At 57.1% G+C, this 18,553-nt stretch overlaps 2 protein-coding genes and 1 pseudogene across 34 annotated transcripts in view; all 3 read right to left on the reverse strand.

The window, feature by feature from the left end:
• Window positions 1–14,020: 14,020 nt before the first annotated feature.
• The window catches only part of RXRA (retinoid X receptor alpha), a 120,570-nt gene continuing 116,037 nt past the window's right edge, over window positions 14,021–18,553 (reverse strand). For all 33 annotated transcript variants that reach the window (XM_077967177.1, XM_077967161.1, XM_077967157.1 and 30 more), the window contains one exon: window positions 14,021–18,142. In XM_077967177.1, coding sequence (XP_077823303.1) covers window positions 17,995–18,142 — 148 coding nt within the window. In that variant the 3' untranslated portion in view covers window positions 14,021–17,994. The remainder of the gene's footprint in view (window positions 18,143–18,553) is intronic.
• On the reverse strand, window positions 14,541–16,480 carry LOC106993577 (uncharacterized). Its single transcript, XM_015116404.3, has 3 exons — window positions 16,342–16,480; window positions 15,795–15,874; window positions 14,541–15,202 (listed from the first exon to the last, which is right to left on the reverse strand). The coding sequence occupies exons 1-3, from the start codon at window positions 16,478–16,480 to the stop codon at window positions 14,693–14,695; spliced, it is 729 nt and encodes a 242-aa protein (XP_014971890.3). The 3' UTR covers window positions 14,541–14,692.
• LOC106993576 (uncharacterized) lies at window positions 16,550–17,325 on the reverse strand (annotated as a pseudogene).

The following is an 18,553-nucleotide window of genomic DNA, read 5'->3' on the forward strand; positions in this document are numbered from 1 at the left end:
GGGAGGTGAGACCTCTGGGAGGCTCTGCCCTCATGAGTAGGATGAGCGCCCTTATAAAAGAGGTCTCTGAGAACTGCCTTGCCCACTTCTGCCATGTGAGGACGCAGAGAGAAGCACCCATCTCTAAACTAGCAATGGGCCCTTGCCAGACACTAAATCTGCAGGTGCCTTGATCTTGGACTTCCAGCCTCCAGGACCATGAGCAATAAGCTGTTGTCTGTGAGCCACCCAGCCCAAGTGGACTAGGACAGGTCAGCTTCCCATGGAGGCCCCAGTTGCCATGCTGTCGAAATTGGCACCCCCACCACCACCTCCCACACTCACTGCCTGCCCCATGCCTTGATTCCTCACATGCTTAACTGGGACCAAGGGCTCCAGCCCCAGATGCAGGCATCCACCAGCCTCAAGGCCAGGCACCACGAGCAGGCTCCAGGCATGCCGCTTTTTCCTCTCTGTCTTCCTTTGACCTCAGAAGGCACCTTCCTGAGTCTTCCTGCAGGCCCTGGGGACAACTTAGTTGTGTGCCACTGAGGTTCAAGTCATTAGAATTCATAGTCGCTTTGTAGTTGACAAGGTCTGCTCCAGAAGGACCACCACAAATCTCCCCTGTGACTAATCAGGGCAGATGTCCCAGGCACCACACTTCCACGCTCCTGAACCCCAGTGTTCTGCATCTCCTCCCTCCCCTCAGCAGCAGGCAGGGGCAAGACACTCTCCCCAGTCCATGAGATGGGCAACAGGCAAGGAGGGGTGCAGGGGCTCTGCCTGGGGAATCACGGAAGCATCACAGAGTTCTCTGCCTTCACTCCTGGCTCTGAAAGCCCCTTCACTGTATTTTGCTCTTCATTTCCAGAGCAGGATGCGGGAAACACAAGCACTGGAGGAAAAGGAGGACCCTTCAGCTAAGATGAAATCAGGGATGTTCATACGTGGGTCTGTCCCTGCTTCCACAGTCCACCATGGTCCATTTTGGGGCAGCATCTTGGCCCCTAAGCATGGGGACGGAGAGCAAAACGACAGCTTCTGCAAATAAAAATAAGCAGCATGTTCCACAGCTGGGCAAATGGGAGAGGGAGGAGCTGGGAGGTGGTTGCCAGGGAAACGTCAGAGCTTAGCCAATCAGCAAGGGCCACCAGTTTGGTTGCCGGGTGCACTCTGCGGGGTGACGCTGCCCTCAGGTGGTGGATGGGGATGCTGACAGCCACGGCACCAGGGATCGCTATGTCCTGAGTCAATGGAGGCACATTAGGATGTTTTCCCTTCGCTCCGTGTATAGTAAAGATACCCGGGTAGGGTTGACCCTGCACACAGCTCACATGGCTTCTCTGGGGGAGCAAGCTGAGGATCTTCCGTTGTGATGAGGTTTCACAAGCATCCTGACCTCTGGCGAAGTTGCTTTTGCTACAGTTCCCATCAAGTGTTGCCCTGCATGCCAAGGAAACAGAGGCCCTTGCAGGGAAGACAAAGGGTCCATGAGATGCCTCCTTCCTTGAACATGACTAAATTCAACGCTGTCATCTGCAGAATTCAGTGGCAAAGGTAGGCTTTACTGAATTTCTTCAATAAGGTATTTTGGTTTTCGAAATCCTAAAACTTGGAATCATTAGAGGGTGCCACCCAGTGGAGACTCAGAAAATTGCAACCCAGCTTTATAAGCTGTTGTAACTCTCCAAACAAAACCAAGGTCTCTGCCTATGTGTGGGGTGTAGGGTGGGGCAGGGTGGGTGTTCAGGGACTGGTGGAGTTTCTAAAGCCCAAGAGGGGTTGACATGACCAACAGAAATAAACCACCAAATTCCAAGTTCAGGAGGACAGTGGAACAAAGTCTGCTGACCTTGGACCTTTAAGCTGTCTACCTTCCCACCCTCACTTTCCAACTGACCCAATGAAGCACGCAACTGCACAGCGACAGTCCCACAAAGCCTGTGTCTGCTGCACCCAGACAAAGCCTCAGAATCCTTCTCATCACAGTGCTGTGGGGAGCCCCTGCTACCAACTAGAATGGTCAAATGGCTGTATGGCCCCCTCAATCCATGTTCCATTTACTCCTAGTTCACTTGGGGTTTTTTGGCAAATTGTTCGCTTTTATCTAAAGTATATTGTTTGTAACTAAAGTAGCTTGTTTGTTGCACCCAAAGTTCACTAGGTTCATACTTACTGGAAAATTCCTGGGTCCTGCCCTTTTGACTTGTCCCCACCCAGGGCCCACTGCCACCTCATGTCCTCCAGTGACACTGATACCTTGGCCCTCTATGCCCTGGACAGTCTGCAGTTTGCTGACCCCAGGCCCCTGCAGTCCAGGTGACCCCACCTTCCACTCCCACTACCAGCCCTATGACATTCTGCCCCAGAGCCAGGTTAGACTCCCTGAGCACATGCACCTCTGGTTCTCCCAGGCCCTTCACAGCAGCTGGGTCCTCAGTTGACCCACATACTTGTCATGGCTTCTGTGCAAACCACCCACCTCCGTGGGTACCCAGAGAAAGGACCTTAGTAGAAAAGGCCAATGAGGCTGCAAAGCCTGGCACCTGGAAGGTCTCTCGCTCTCAGTCTAGCACAGCTGCCCCTCACTGAGTGTTGGAGTGATGCCAGATGGGAGCCACTGCAGGTCTTGGCTCAGGCAGCACCACAAGCAAGGTGCTAGTATTAGCCCCATTCCACAGGGGCAGAAACTGAGGCTCTGGGTGAGCAAGCGGGGAGCTGACATGTGTGACTCCGGAGCCCACACTCGTATCTCCCAGGGGCAGAGCAGAAGAGACCGAAAACTGGGTTCCAGGCCTGCACCACCAACAGGGTCCTTGGCTCCTGGCCACTTCCTGAGCTATAGAGGGTCTGCAGAGCCCATGTCCTCCCGCTCCCCTCCCCCACCTATCCAACCCCCAACAAATGAAAAATCTTCCCCAAACCCTGCCTGTCTGTTAGGAAAGCTCCCGACTTCAGTCCCCTGGCCCTGGGGCCACTAACCCAGGTCTTACTGACCAAGAATTTGGGAGATTTTTATGAAAGAGCAAGAGTCTGAACCAGAGGGGGTGAGATACTCCCCGGGTGTCAAGCTGAGGCCCCGGTCCACCCACAACTCCTGGCATGTTCACTGGCACTGGGCCTGGAAACCAGGCCATGGCTCCTCCAGGTGGGCAGTGTCTGGGAGCTGGGATCCCACTTCTGCTTCCCCTACCCCAATGCACACAGGCTGCTCCCAAACAGGCTGAGCCTGGGGGACCTTTCAGACTGAAATGCAAGAGCTGAACCGTGGAGGCAGACTTGCCACAAGCAGCCCTGTGACGGTCTCACGCCCATCCCACAGACAGTGGTCACACTAAACACCAAACAGAGGAAACTGAGTCACAGGCACGTGCAACAATGATCACCAGCTCAGCAGGACCAGGGCCAGGACCCCAGAGAAACCCCTGCCCACCGCCACCCACGTCAGCCTGGAGGAAGCCCCACAGCTGGGCCCAAGCACCCTGATGCCCCACCATCCACATCCTCCTCCCTCTGGGTGATAGGGCACTGAGTCTCCGCACCTGACTCCCTCAGGGTGCTGCTCCGGATTCTACGTGTTCCTGCTCTTCCCATGTGAGGGCAGCACTCCTGACCACTGCTGGTCATGCACCAGCCTCAGCTTCCCCAGCTGTGACAGCTATCAGGGAATAGGCCTGCGGTGGCAAAGGTGCCATCTGTGCTGGAGGGTGGACATGCTGCTTCCAACAGCTGCACCCCAGCGAGTGCCAGGTGAGAGGAGCCAGTGAGAAGCTTCCCAGAAGTGCCTCCCTCCTTCCAGAACGGGCAGCGGGAGAGAAGGGAAGGGCCGCGGGCCCACCTGGCTTCCCTTTGAAGCCCTTAAGGAAAGACCCTCTCTGATCACTCTGTGGGAACGAGGCCTCTGCTGACCTGCAGAGACAACTTTCCTGAGAGTCCTGACACTGTTGTGTGAGTTGTGAGACCCGTCCCTCTCCAGCCCTCAGTTTCCTTTGTGAACCTGGGCTTGTCAACCTTGTCCCTCCTTCCTCACGGAGGTGCTGGGAGGATTTGAGCTCCTGGAGATGAAGGACGTTGCTACGCTGGTAAGAGCCAGGCAGATGTGAGAAGGGCGTGAGGGCAACGTTCAGCAGCCGTGCAGTGGGTGGGTGGGTTTTGGGTCTGCTCAGGTGGAATCCCCCAGCCCCTTAGCCCCAGCCCCCTCCCACATGGGCTACGGTTCTTCCACAGTTACCTGTCATGAGCCAGCACTGTGGGAAGCAGCATCCCCCTCCACACATGGGCAAGGATCCTCAAGTCACTCACACCCCAGCCTTAGAAGTGTAGGAGGGAGGGAAGAGGCGAGGGGGAAGGAGTTAGGGGACAGCCAGCCTCAAAAGTCACTTCATTGGGCCGTGCGTGGTGGCTCACGCCTGTAATCTCAGCACTTTGAGAGGCCAAGGCTGGCAGACCATTTGAGGTCAGTAGTTCAAGACCAGCCTAACAAACATGGTGAAATCCTGTCTGTATTAAAAATACAAAAAAAAAAAAAAAATTAGCTGGGTGTGGTGGCATGCACCTGTAATCCCAGCTACTCGGGAGACTGAGGCAGGAGAATCACTTGAACCCTGGAAGTGGAGGTTACAGTAAGCCAAGATCATGCCACTGCACTCCAGCCTGGATGACAGAGCAAAACTGTTAAAAAAAAAAAAAATGTCTCCCCATGAGCCTCTTCCCATCACCAGCCCCGTTCCCTCATTCTGTGTCTCCTCCACTGCGCATCTGACTCTGGAGATTAGCAAAGGCATGGAATCACTCTGGAAAAGCTAGGTCCTTATTTCCAGCTGCTGGAATGTCTCATGATAGGTCTTCAGTGAGCAGGTTGGTTTCCATAAGGACTAAGGCAATAGTCTGTGACTTTTTTATTTTTGAGACAGTGTCTTGCTCTGTTGCCCAGGCTGGAGTGCATCAGTGCGACTACAGCTCACTGCTGCCTTGACCTCCCAGGCTGAAGTGATCCTCCTGTCTCAGCCTCGAGTAGCTGGAACTACAGGCATGTACCACTGTGCCCAGCTAATTTTTGTGGGTTTTTTTTTTTGTTTTTTGTTTTTTTTGGTGGAGACAGGGTTTCTCCACATTGCCCAGGCTGATCTCAAACTCCTGGGCTCAAGCAATCTGCCCACCTTGTCTTCTCAAAGTGCAGGGATTACAGGCACCTCAGCCAACTTTTTCATATATATACATGCTGCTTTCAGTTTTTTAAATAAGCTTTTTAAATTTTAGAATAGTTTTTAGATGTACCAAGGAGTTGCAAAGATACTACAGTTCCCATATGCCACACACCTAGCTCCGCTCACGCTAACATCTCACGTTAGTCTAGCACCTTTGTTGCAATCATGAGCCAGCACTGATACACCGTTATCTATGTCCTTATAGGACATTCAGTCATCGTGTCTCTGGAGGCTTCTCTTGGCTGTCACCGTTTCTCAAACTTTCCTTGTCTTTGATGACCTTGACTGTCCTGAGGAGTGCTGATCAGGTGCTGTTTCAGTCCATTCTCACTCTGCTACAAAGAACAACCTGAGACTGCGTAATTGATAAACAAAAGAGGTTTAACTGGCTCACTGTTCTGCAGGCTGTCCAGGGGGCATGGCTGGGGAGGCCTCAGGAAACTTAGAATCCTGGTGGAAGACGAAAGGAAAGCAAGCACGTCCTACATGGCAGCAGGAGAGAGAGACAGTGAACAGCCAGATCTTGTGAGAACTCACTCACTATCATGAGAACAGCAAGGGGCAAGTCACTCCCATGATCCAGTCCCCTCCCACCAGGCCCCCCTGCCAACACCGAAGATTGTAATTCAACATGAGATTTGGGTGGGGACACAGAGCCAAACCATACCATTCTGCTCCTAGCCCCTCCCAAATCTCATGTCCTTCTCACGTTTTTGTTTGTTTGTGGTTTTTGTTTTTGTTGTTTTTGTTTTTTTGAGATGGAGCCTCACTCTGTCACCCAGGCTAGAGTGCAGTGGTGAGATCTTGGCTCACTGCAACCTCTGCTTCCCAGGTTCAAGAAATTCTTGTGCCTCAGCCTCCTGAGTAGCTGGAGTTACAGGCACCTGCCACCACACCTGGTTAATTTTTGTATTTGCAGTAGAGAAGGGGTTTCACCATGCTGACCAGGCTGGTCTCGAACTCCTGACCTCAAGCAATTCTCGTGCCTCAGCCTCCCGAGTAGCTGGAATTACAGGCACCTGCCACAATGCCCAGCTAATTTTTGTATTTTTAGTAGAGAAGGGGTTTCATCATGTTGGCCAGGCTGGTCTCGAACTCCTGACCTCAAGTGATCCACCCACCTCAGCCTCCCAAAGTGCTGGGAGTGAGTCACTGTGCCCAGCCCCTTCTCACATTTCAAAACACAATCCTGTCTTCTCAACAGTCCAAAAGTCTTAACTCATTCCAGCATTAACTCAAAAGTCCAAATCCAAAGTCTCATATTTGCAACCTGTCGGATGTGTTTCCCATGGTTAGAGGGGGTTAGAGTTTTGGGAGGAAGGCTGCAGAGGCAAGGGTCGCTTCTCACCAGGGCTTGCTCTCCACAGGACCCTGCTGATGACACTGACATGGGTCACTAGGCAGGGGGAGTGCTTGTCAGAAAAGGGAATGGAAAGAGACTCCTTGCTCTCCCTTTTGTGCCATAGTCTTTATAAAGAAATCTTCATGTTCAGCCTACATTCATGGAGTGATAGCTATGCCCCGCTCCTTAAGGGCTGAACATCTGCAGAAATTATTTGGCATTCTGCACTGGGAGTTTGTCCCTTTCCTCTATGTGTTTATTGATTCAGTCATTTATTTGCATGAGTGTGGACCCATGGATATTTACTCTACACTTTGAGTTCTAATCCAATATTGCATGATTTTTTTTTTTTGCTCCAGCTTACATGTTCCTGCTTTGGCCATCAGGAACTCTTCTAGTTGGCTCCCATGTCCCTCTGACACACTCTCATTGTTTGGCTTTGTTTTTAATATTTTTTTCAGCACTTCTTTACTTGTACTTTCTGGTTCTGCAAGATGCTCCTGTCCTAGAATCAGCATTTCTCCAAGGAGCCCAGTCCTTTTATTGGAGAAGGGTGTTAGAAACCAAGATCTGGGCTCTAGGGTGTCCATTGTTACTGGGAAGTCTTCATTCCTTCATGTCTCTCACAGCAGACACAGCAAGAAAGTCACGTGTACATCCTAACCTGTGTACAGACACACATCTGTCTGTAGGGGTCCTCCAAAGCAGGCACTGCAGGCAGCTCTTGTCCCTGAATGCCACCTGCTCTCCAGCCACATTCCTTACCTGAGCAATGGCTTATCTCCCCTGGTGGATCATTGCTCTCTCCACTCTTTAGTAAGAGCTCAACCCTGGTGTGACCTTCCTGAGCTTCACAACACAATGCTCACTGTAACTCTTACCCAGGCCATGAGGGAGACTGAGGCTGGGGGGGAGTGCTTTTGCCCATGGTCCTCCAACTGGGCATGGACCTCAGGCCTGGTTTTCTAACTTTCACACTGGGGTAGGTGGGGTTCCACTGCTCCCCAGATGGGCTGGGCCAGGCATTGGAAGCTACTGGTGCAAGGATAGGGGAGGATGAAGGCCCTGTCCAGCCTCCTGCCCCTGAGGATGGAGCTCCCTCTTCTTCATGGGCCCTGGGACCTGTCTCTCTGTCACCGAAGTGGGTTCCACTGCATCAGTGTCACCCCTGGGGACAGTGAGGAGGTGTCTGAATCCTCGGGGATTCAGCTCCAAGGGCCTGGTCTTTCAGTTCCTTCCTGCTCTGGTAGTAGATAAGGGTCCCTCAGGACAGGGCCTGGGCCAGAAGGAGAGGAGCAAGGAGGGAGGGAGGAGGGAAGGAGGGAGGGAGGGAGGAGGAAGGAAAGAGAAAGGGAGGAAGGAAGGAGGGAAGGAGGGAGGGAGGAGGAAGGAAAGAGAAAGGGAGGAAGGAAGGAGGGAGGGGGAAGGAAGAAGGAAGACGGGAAAGAGGGAGGAAGGTGGAAGGAAGGAGGGGAGGAAGGGAGGGGGAAGGAAGAAAGAAGGAGGAAAGGAGGAAGTGGAGGGGAAGTGGGGAGGAAGGAGGGAGGAAGGGGGAAGGGGGAAGGGGAAGGAGCGAGGGGGAAGGAGGAGGGGAAGGAAGGAGGGGGAAAGAAGGAGGGAGGGAGGGAGGGGAAGGAAGGGAGGTGGGAAGGAGGGATGGAGGAAGGGAGAAGGAGGGAGGAGGGGGGGAAGGAAGAAGGGAGGAAGGAAGGAGGGGGAAGGAGGGAGTGGGGAGGGAGGGAGGTGGGAGGGAGAAGGAAGGAGGGAGGGAGGGAGAAGGAAGGAGGGAGGGAGGTGGAAGGAGGGATGGGGCAAGGAAGAAGGGAGGGGAAAGGAAGGGAGGTGGGAAGGAGGAAGGAGGGAGGGAAAATAAAGGGAGGTTGGAAGGAGGGAGGGAGGAAGGGGAGGGAAGAAGGAGGGAGAGGGAAGGAGAGAGGGAGAAGGAAGGAGGGGTAAGGAAGGAGGGAGGGAAAGGGAAGGAAGGGAGGGGGAAAGAGGGATGTAGGAAGAAGAAAGGAGGGAAGAAGGAGGGAGGGGGAAGGAAGCAGGGAGGAAGGAGGGAGGGAAGGGGAAGGAAGAAAGAAGAAGGGAAGAGGGGAGGCAGAGAGAAGGAAGAAGGAAGGTGCTAAGGAGGGAGGATGGTGGAAGGAAGGAAAGAGAGAGGGAGGAAAGAAGGAGGGAGGGGAAGGAAAAAGGAAGGAGTGAAGGGTAAGGAAGAAGGAAGGTGGCAAGAAGGGAGGGAGAAGGAAGGAGGGAGGGGGAAAGAAGGATGGAAGGGGAAGGGGAAAAGAGGAGGGAGGGAGGGGGAAAGAAGACAGGAGGAAGGAAGGAGGGAGGGGGAAAGAAGGAGGATGGGAGTGGGGAAGGAAGGAGGGAGGAAGGATAGAGGTAGGAAAGAAGGTAGGAGAAGGGGGAAGAAAGGAGGGAAGGGGTAAGGAGGTAGGGAGCAGAGAGGAAGGAGGGAGGGAGAAAAGAAAGAGGGTGAAGGGGGAAGGAAGGAGGGAGGGGAAAGGAGGGAGGGAGGGGCAAAGGAAGGAGGGAGGAAAGAAGGCGGTAGAAGGGGGAAGGAAAGAGGGGGGGAAGGGGGAAAGAGGGAGGGGGAAGGAAGGAGAAAGAAGGGAAGGAGGGGGGAAGGAGGGAGGAAGGAGTGAAGGAGGGAGGAAGGAGGGAGGGATGGGGAAGGATGGAAGGAGGGATGGGGGAGGGATGGAAGGAGGGATGGGGAAGGATGGGGGGAGGGATGGGGAAGGATGGAGGGAGGAAGGAGGGAGGGAGGGAGGGGAAAGAAGGAAGGGAGAAGGAGGGAGGGAAGGGGAAGGAGGAAGGGAGGGGGGAAGAGGGAGGGGGAAGGAAGAAGGCAAGGGGAGGTAGGAAAGAAGGAAGGAGAAGGGGGAAGGAAGGAGGGAGGGGGAAGGAGGGAGCAAGGAGGTAGGGGAGGAGGGAAGGAAGGAAGGAGGGAGGAAAGAAGGAGGGAGAAGGGGGAAGGAAGGAGGAAGTGGGGAAGGAGAGGAAGGAGAAGGAAGGACGAGGGAAGGAGGGAGGGATGGGGAAAGGAAGGAGGGGGCAGAGGGAGGAGGGAGGGGGAGAGGGGAGGGGGAAAGGAATGATGAGGGGGGAAGGAGGGAGGGACAAAGAAGGAAGGAGGAAGGGGGAAGGAGGGAGCAAGGAGGTAGGGAGGAGGGAAGGAAGGAGGGAGGGAGGAAAGAAGGAGGGAGAAGGGGAAGGAGGGAGGGAGGGGGAAGGAGGGAGGGAGGAAAGGAGGGAGAAGGGGGAAGGAAGGAGGGAGAAGGGAGAAGGAAGGAGAGAGAGAGGGGGAAGGAGGGATGGAGGGGGAAGGAGGGATGGAGAGAGAAGGAAGGAGGGGGAATGGGGAGGGATGGGGGAAGGAAGGAGGGGGGAGGCGGAAGGAGGGAAGGAGGGGGAAGGAAGAAGAGAGGAAGAGGGAAGGGGGGAGGGAGGGGAAGGAAGGAGGGAAGGGGGAATTAAGGAGAAAGGAGGGAAGGAGGCAGGGAAGGAAGGAGGAAGGAGAGGAGGAGGGAGGAAGAAGGGAGGGGGAAGGAGGGAGTGGGGGAAGGAGTGAGAACAAAGGAAGACCATTGAGTCTCCTCTCTTGTGCTTCCCAAATGCCCCCACTGACCCACACAGGGGTCTCTGCCCTGCCCTTGGACCTCAAGGGCTCCGTTCCTCACCTTGGAGGGCACCATGGTACCTGACCTTCCCCATCCCCCATAATGGGAAAAGCCACGTCATGGATCCCAGGCCCTGGAACCTGGGCCCACCGTCCTGTGCTTCTCCAGAGGTGGGCCCTGGGTCAAATCTCCAAGGGCTCCTGCTCTCCACCCTTTGCTCAGGGAACCAAGTCGCCTGGCCTCCTCCACCGATACCCTGCATTACAGCCTCTTCACACCAAAAGAAAGGAATAAGTGGCTGCTTCCTCCTAAAGCATTTTCTGGGTGAAGGCCCTGGTCACAACAGCCCTGGAAAGTGGGGAGTTTGTCCTCACTTTGGAGGTGGGGAGATGGGGAAACTGAGGCTCGGAGAGGGCAGGACCCGCCTCCCTCCCTCCCTGCACCTGCTGCAGGCCAAGCCTACCTGGCACCCAGTAGGGCTGTGAGCCCAGCTTCCTGAACAGCTGACCACGGAGGCTTCCTGGTGAAACTGGGATGAAGCCGGCTCCTGACTGGACCGCCTGCTGCAGTGAGCGGGGGTATGGCTGGGTGGCAGAGTGCCCAGCTGATTCTAACTCCCGGTAATTAACCCCACTGCCGGAAGCCACTGTGGCCCCTACGGGCCTGGAGGAGCAAGAAGGGACTGGAGGACCCGCGCTGTCCCAGCGTCGCCAGCAGGGGGCAGGGCTGCCTCACGCCGTGGGCACCGCAGCGGGCGCCGGGGCATCTGTCCTTGTGGGTCCTTGGGTTTCTAATCAGGTCCTTCATAACCGAGGGGGTGGGATGGGGCCTGGTCCTGCCTCGGCATCCCTTTGGGCAAACTCCTTCCTCTGGGGGCCTTTGTGAGCTGTGGGGACACAGCCCCGCAGGGGCTGCGGGTTCCCTCGGGGCATCTTTGCAGAGGGGGCTCGCTGCGGAAAGGCAGGTAGAAAATGCCACACTCAATGGCCTGCCCGCCCCGATGCTGTCTGAGTCCCTGCTGGGGGGCAGCTGTGCCCATCTGAGAGTCCAGGGGACTGGGCTGCAGGCTCTATGTGGCCCTTCCACGCCCCAGTCCCTTCCTCCTGAGGCCCCTGAGACTTCCCTGATCTCTGCTCACCTGGGTGCAGCTGTCTTCAGGCACAGCGATGACCCTCCTCCGCCCTGAGTGTATCTGCCTGCACACAGTGCAGGGGCTGCCCCGTTCTCTCAGGAGGTGCTGTCAGGATGCACCCCATTCCCCACGCCTGCCCTTCCTCCCATTACGCTGTGTGCTGGCTGATGGCAGAGACAGAAGCGCAGGGAGCTCAGCAGCACCCATCCAGGAGTCCCCATGTGTCCCTGCCCCCACCGCAGGTGCCTGAGTCCCTGCCCCTCCCTCGACTCTCGGTTCACAAACCTCCAGCCCACACTGGCTCGCTGTCGCCGCCTGAGCGTGCTGGTGAGGAACTTACCAAGCCCAGCATCTCTGGTCCAGAGGGACAGCCCTGGGCAAGAGTCGCCATGGCAACCAGATGCCACAGGGAGGCCCAAAGCTGGGTTGTCCTGCGATGCCATGCCAGCCAGCAGCCTGGAGTTTCTGCCTGGCTGGTGGGAGCACGGGGAGGTGTTCACGTCCCTGGAGGGGCACCAAACTCCCCCCACGCTCACCCCAGGAAGTCCCGTAGTAACGCCTCGCCCCATTATTAAAACCAGCACCAAGGCCCTGGGAACCCGTGGGGAGCTTCCCCTTCCTGGGGTTCTCTCAGAGCCCCGAGGGCTCTGTGTCCTGCACCCACATACCTGAGCTTTCCCTTTTTGTCCCTGCGCCCTGGCCTGAGAACGCCGAGAGCTCACTCACCCCAAGGACGGGTGTCTGTGGAGGCTGTGCCCAGAGTCCAGGGGACCACCAGGGGACAGAGCCAGGTTCCAACCGCTGGTGTCTCACACAGCAGCACTCAGCCATGTGCGCACATGTGCAGCAGGACAGGAGCCCCTCAACAGGGAGGCCACAACCCAGCTCCAGAGGCCCCAGGGTCGACCCCTTTTCCAGACCATGGAAGAGGCCCACATGCTTCATGTGTGTAAGATTATATGCAGAGAACATGGGTGGGCCAGACCCAGGAGGCCAGGTCGGCAGAGGGCTGTGCCAATGAGGAGAAAGCAGGTGGGCACTTCGAGGACTCTGCCTTCCCTCGGGGTCCACTCACACTTGGGCCCCTCTGGAGAAGCCCAGGCTGGTCTTGGTGGGCAGAGCCGAGGCCCTGGCAGAGGAGGGTGTGCAGCCCGGGGAGCCTCCTCTGGACCCAGGGCGGCTCATAAGATGGCAAAGTGAGTCCAGACTCCTGTGGCACCCACCATTCAGCCACAGTTCAGGGCCAGGGAGTGACCCAGAGTTTCAGGGCACAGCTGCCGTTCCCAGGAAGAGGGAGAATGGTGGGTCCTGACTCCACCAAGGGAGGCTGGCTCAGCCACGCCCCCACGACCCCCACTGCTCTGTCGAGCCTTCCAGGACTGAGTGCAAGTGTGTATGTTCCTGAGTGTCAGTGTGTGTGCACAGGAGCGTGTATGGGTGTGTGTGCCTGGGGGTGTGTATGGGTGCGTGCATGAGCGGCTATGGGTGTGTGTGCATGGGATTATTGGTGTACATATGAAAGCATGTATGTGTGCATGAGAGCGTGCATGGGTGTGTACATGAGTGTGTGTGCATGGGAATATGGGTGTGTGGGGGGTGTATAGGTGTGTGTGCATGGGAGTGTGTATGGGTGTGCACAAGCGTGTATGGGTGTGCATGGGAGTGTGTGTGCATGGCAGTGTGTATGGGAATGTGTATGGGAGTGTGGGTGTGCATGAGTGTGGGTGTGTGGGTGTATGGGAATGTGTATGGGAGTGTGGGTGTGTACATGAGCATGTATGGGTGCGTGTTTGGGAGTGTGGATGCATGGGAGCGTGTACGGGTGCGTGCATATGAAAGTGTGTATCGGTGGTTGCACGGGCATGCATGCGTGTGTACATGGCAGCAGTTGTGCATGGGTGTGCATGCCAAAGCATGTGTGTGAGCATGTGATGTGTGCATGCATATGAATGGGTGCAAGGGTGCATGTGAGCGTGTCTGTGCGGGTGAGTAGGCAAGTGTGTGAATGTGTGTGTGCTCACGAGGGGAATGCCATCAGGAAGCCCCTGCCCTTCAGGTGGCAGGCCCTTCCATTTTAATTCTCACCCAGGAGCCACCCTTGCTTTGGGCACAGGCCACACGGCCCTCTGCCCACCATCACAGGGCAGGACCTGGACCCTCAGAGCCCCACTCCCCATCTTCACTGTGTCTGGTGCTTCTCGTGGAGGGTGCCTGGCTGGACACAGGTGCATGAGAGGGCTCCGGGCACCACCACGAAACCTCAGGCCGGGAGCAGCCCAGCCCCAGACAGCATGGAGACGGAGGGCATTTATCACAGGAGACAGTGCAGATGGGGCATCATTAACTTGTTTTTATGGGGCAGTTGGGTGACATCGTGTGTTCCCTGGCCCTGTGGGTTCACCTCCTGCCCACCCAGGCCAGCATGGCTGCAGAGATGTGGATGCTTAGGCAGCCCGGTGAGGGACAGGTGGGAACACTCGCACTCTGCAGGTACCCACAGGCCCGGTGCCCGTGGCTGCTGACAGATACCCTCGTGGAGGCCCCAGCCCCCTGCCCCTTGGAGAAGCAGCAGAGGCCAGTGGACAGGGAGAGAACTCCCAAGTGTGGCCCGCAGAGGACGCCGGCCTTGCCACACAGGACCAACGGGTGGGGTGGGGAGGAGGGCGGGCTGGTGGGGACTGATTACGGGCCCTCCCGCCCCAAACAAAAAAAATCCCCACACAGAACAAACGAACTGAATGGCGATGTATTTTAAACGCTCATATTTTGTTTCTCCTCTCACGTTTCTCCCTTTGCGTGCTTCTTTTCCACCATTCTAACGTCACTGTCCATCAAACCCTGGCACCTGCGGCCGCGATGTTTCAGAGACAATCGTACGGGGAAGCGTTTCACAGTCACAGTCGCAGGAAGGCCGGCAACAGGACGCGACAGAGTGAGGCTTTAAAAATTACTCGAAAGGGGAAGAAAACCCTTGAAAGCCTCAGGCCCACCCTCCTGCCCCCAAGGAAGACAACCCCTGTTGCAACGGTTTCCTCCCAAGCCTCGCCGCCGTCACAGGAGCCCTCTCCTCTGCCATCGTCCGTCCTGGCGTTTCTCGCACGAAGCTTTCACCTCAATCTCTAGAAGCAGAAACAAAACAGTCCCAGCCCTCCCCCCGCCATATCCAAGTATACATGAGGGATAAAATTACATTTGTACAAAAATAGATTTTTTTTTTTTTTTTTTTACCTTTCCAGATGCTTTAGACATTTTCTTTTATCTTTACTCTCTTTATGGATCTGTCATCCTCTCTAAAGTATTAGCTATGCGTCCCAGCTAAGGCATTGCTAAGGATTGGGAACGGCTAAAGCTGTCTGCTCCAAAGCATCTTAAAATAGATGCATCTCCTGCCTTGAGATATTCATTCGAACCCGGATTTCACCAAAGGAGGGTCCTTATATACTTGCTTACATGAAGCAAATTTATAGGAAAACAGGGGAAATGTCTTGATGAAAAATAAACACAAAACACTGGTGGCCGCTCCGCCTCTCCCGCGTGGCACTCGCGTGCGGCTCTCTCCACACGCATGTCTCTGTACAGGACATACATGTTCACACCGCACACCCGCGTGGACGGGCACCAGGTCACGCACCCCAACTCCACGACAGGGACACCAGCCGGCTACCCACAGGCTGCACATTCTGGCAGAGCCCTCCTGGGTGCCCCATGGGGAGGGGCTCGGGGCCATCTCCAGCACTGCCACCAGGCCGCCAGCCCAGAATTCTTGGGGAACACCGTGCTTGGAAAACCGAAGCTCAGGGCTGTCTTTCCCAGAGGTCGTATGCTTCCAGGGTACGGAGGGCCAGTGGCTGACACAGGCCCCAGGGTGGAAAGTCCCAGCAGGCCAGCTTCCAAGCGTGCCCGACGCAGCCTAGCGGACCCCAGCTCTGTGGCATCTTCACTCCTCAGCCTAGGAGCGCCATCTGAACGGCAAAGCCGGAAGGTGACCAGCTGAGGCGCCCGACTGAAGGTGCCGGAGTGCCCCGGGGGCCCAGGAAGCAGCCGTTGGGAAGGGGGGGCCCTGCTGGGAAGCCGCTTCATCCAGCCGGGCCAAGGCGGGGACAGGCACAGGTGGCTAATGAGCTGATGTTAGTGCTATCTTTAGAAAATTAAAGATTGTCCCACCAAAATAAGAATTACAAAAAAATCACCTTAATTGAACCGGATTGGTAATACTACTACAGGTCTGGTTAAATAGAAACTCTACCTCTCTACTCAGTGATGTGTCACACTCCCCACGCGTCACCTTTTCAAACCAACAGCACTGTTTGTACAACCGCAAGGCCGATGAGAAAGGGCCAGGAAGAGCCCAGGACACGTGGAGCGGTGGACAAGGCTGCCGGGGCCAGGTAGGCCCAGTTCTGCTTTCAGGGGTTGGTGGCCCGGGGGGCCTTCAGTGCTTTACATCCAGCCAGCCAGCCAGCGCCGGAAACGACCAAGTTCCCAAGAAGCCGACCCCCTACCATTGAGGCCCGTCCCTGGGCTTCTTCCTCTGGAGCCGCGGGCATTCCCAAGGGTCCGGGCACGGATGGGTGGGCGCTGGCTGCAGAAGGCACCAGGTGTTGGCGTTAGGTGTTTTCACGCTCCCACCGCCGGGGCCCCGAGAATGCCTGCATCCTCCTGCCGTTTCCATCACACCCCCCAGGGGCAGCTGGGGCTTCCTGGCAGTGCCTGGGAGGGGCCCAGCTGGCCAGGGACCTGGTACAGGTGTGAGGCTCAACACTCTGCCTCAGGATGGTGGACTGGGCAGGGGGCCACCTCTGGGGATCCACGACGCTGAAAGGCAGGGGTGGAGGGGGGCAGGAAGGAGGCAGGGGTGGAGGGGGACACGAAGGAGAGGCTTGTGGAATCTCTGACAGCCTCTGTCTCGGGCACAGACTCAGCTGCAGGCTCCACCCAGGTGCCTCAGCTCAGCTCTGGCTGAGAGATCCAGGAAGGAAAAGAATGGACACTTTCTTCCCCACCGAGACTGGAGAACTGCCTCTCCAAGCCACTGCCTCCCAGTCCAACCTCCTAGGCAGCTCCCTTCCCCAGTGAGGAAGCCCCCGCTCCAGGTGGGGTAAGACTCTGGAGAAGGCACCCACTCCCCCGCATCATTCCTAGACTGCTCCGGGGAAGACAAGACCCCCTCCTGTATCCCCCCATCCATCCCCTGTTCAGGCACCTGCGACTGACAAACGCTGGGTCCACGGGACTGAGGCGTGACTAGGAAAAGTACTCAGGCCAAAGGGAGGGCCTTCCAGTGCAAAAGAGGCGAGTTCAACCTGAGAGGGTCCCCACACCACCGGAGCCCGGGGGGCAGAGCCTGTGGGAGGAGCGCCGGGCCGCACGGGGCTGAGCCCCCACCACCTTCAACCAGAGCAAGACATTCAGTGAGGCTCCCAAGTAAGGCTCTGGGTGAACAACGCTGTCCGTGGACACCACCAGGCTGGGGGGTCCCACCAGGGCCTGCGTGTGGCCCAGGCCCGAGGGCGCTGCAACTCAGGGTTCTCAGATTCCAAGTCTTTTAGACACAACTGGCAGCCAGAGAGAAAGCCTGAGCGGGGGTTCCACCAATGCCCCCGCAGAGCCACTCCGGGCCGCGGAGCATCTGCCCCACCCACGAGGCTCCCAGTTCCTGAGCCCCTCTTTCTCCAGGCCACCTGCCCCCTCTGAGGGCAACCGACAGGCCACCCTCCTCCCCTCCCATCCCCGCGGGCCTCACAGATGGCTGCAGGTCAGCAGAGCCCTGTGCCTCCAGCAAGGCCAGTGAGGTGGTGACACCCCACCCGCCCGAGCCGGGGCCAGCCCTGCAGGAACCAAGGACAAGCCTCGGCCCGGCCCTCAGAGCAAGAAGACTCAGGCTGGGGAGGGGCCAGGGCACTCCGGTCTGAACAGGGAGCAGGGAGTCTGAAACCAGGACACCAAGGCAGAGAGAAAACCGAGGGGTGGTGAGTGACCCCTGTCCCTGCAGCCTGGAGGTGGCCCCAAAACCCTGCACAGACGGTGGCTCATGTTCTCATTGGCTCAAGGGCCAACCTGTGAGTTATCTTTGGAAAAAGGGGCTGCTTCCCCCTCACTCAGAGCACAGGGCAGCCTGCTGGCCCCACGAGTCCCCTCTCCTCCCCGAGGCGGCTGAGGTCTTTGCTGACGACACACCAGCCTGCGCCCCCAGCTGTCCCCTCCTCCTGATGAGGGGGAAGCTGTCACAGGCTGGCCAGGCACCAGTATTCAGAGCAGGTGAAGATGTCACTCCAGACAGGAGGGCCACACGGACATTCCGAAAACCAGCATCGATAAACAGCAACGGAAACAAAAACCCCATTCCCAACGCCTACAGCTCCAGGGCTGGGGCCCGAAGACCCTGCGAGTCGCCCACGCCCCGTGGGGTGTGGCAGGGCGTCCCGAGAGCCCGGTGGGGAGGCGCCTGGCTGGGCTCACCACGCTAGTTCTTGCCACGCAGGCTGCTGCCTCAGGAAAGCCACTGCCCTGGGCCACAGACAAGTAGTAACAGAAATAAGGAGGGTGACAACACATCTCTTAGGCAGAGCAGTGACAGGCTGTGCCCCAAAGTCCAAACAGGCCAGGCAGAGAAGGGCAGGGACAGGACTCAGGCTGAGAAGAGCAGCTGGCGTCCAGGCAGGGTGGCCAGACCGGGTGGGCGCAAAGGATGGGCCCGCGGGCCTAAGTCATTTGGTGCGGCGCCTCCAGCATCTCCATGAGGAAGGTGTCAATGGGCGTGTCCCCAATGAGCTTGAAGAAGAAGAGATGTTCCAAGCACTTGAGCCCGATGGAGCGCAGAGCCGGCAGGCGGAGCAACAGCTTGGCGAACCTGCAGGGAACGGGTCTGGTGAGGGCCAGGCAACGGGCAGGGGCCGTTCTGCCCTGGCAACTGGAGGCCTCCCTGGGGATGGGGCTGCGTCTGAGAGCCCAACCCATCCGAGGCTGGTCTGTAGCCCCGGAGCTGCCTGTGCCAAGCCTCCAGAGGGAAGGAGGGGAGGCTAGAAGGAAACAGGGGCGGTGGCGTCCCAGAGCCAGGAGAGAGTGAAGGAGGATCCCTGGGGCCGAGGACGGAGATGAAGGACCAGGGGCCAGACAGCGGCTGGCTAGGGCAGGCTGAATAGTTCTTTGTAAAGAAGTGAAAAATTGTGGGCAGCTGGGCATGACGGCTCACACTTGTAATCTCAGCACTTTGAGAGGCCGAGGTGGGAGGATGGCTGGAGGCCAGGAGTTCGAGACCAGC

Source organism: Macaca mulatta, chromosome 15 (assembly GCF_049350105.2).
Source record: "Macaca mulatta isolate MMU2019108-1 chromosome 15, T2T-MMU8v2.0, whole genome shotgun sequence".
NCBI lineage: Eukaryota > Metazoa > Chordata > Mammalia > Primates > Cercopithecidae > Macaca > Macaca mulatta.

What these genes read in the sequence shown, in the direction of transcription:
- LOC106993577 (XM_015116404.3), bottom strand. Translation starts at nt 16,480, where the DNA reads ATGGATGGGGGGATACAGGAGGGGGTCTTGTCTTCCCCGGAGCAGTCT. An exon ending in GGAAGGGAGCTGCCTAGGAG is followed by an intron (nt 15,875 to 16,341) that starts GTTGGACTGGGA and finishes TGCCTTCTGCAG; the next exon opens with CCAGCGCCCACCCATCCGTG. An exon ending in CCCAGGGACGGGCCTCAATG is followed by an intron (nt 15,203 to 15,794) that starts GTAGGGGGTCGG and finishes GGGGTCCGCTAG; the next exon opens with GCTGCGTCGGGCACGCTTGG.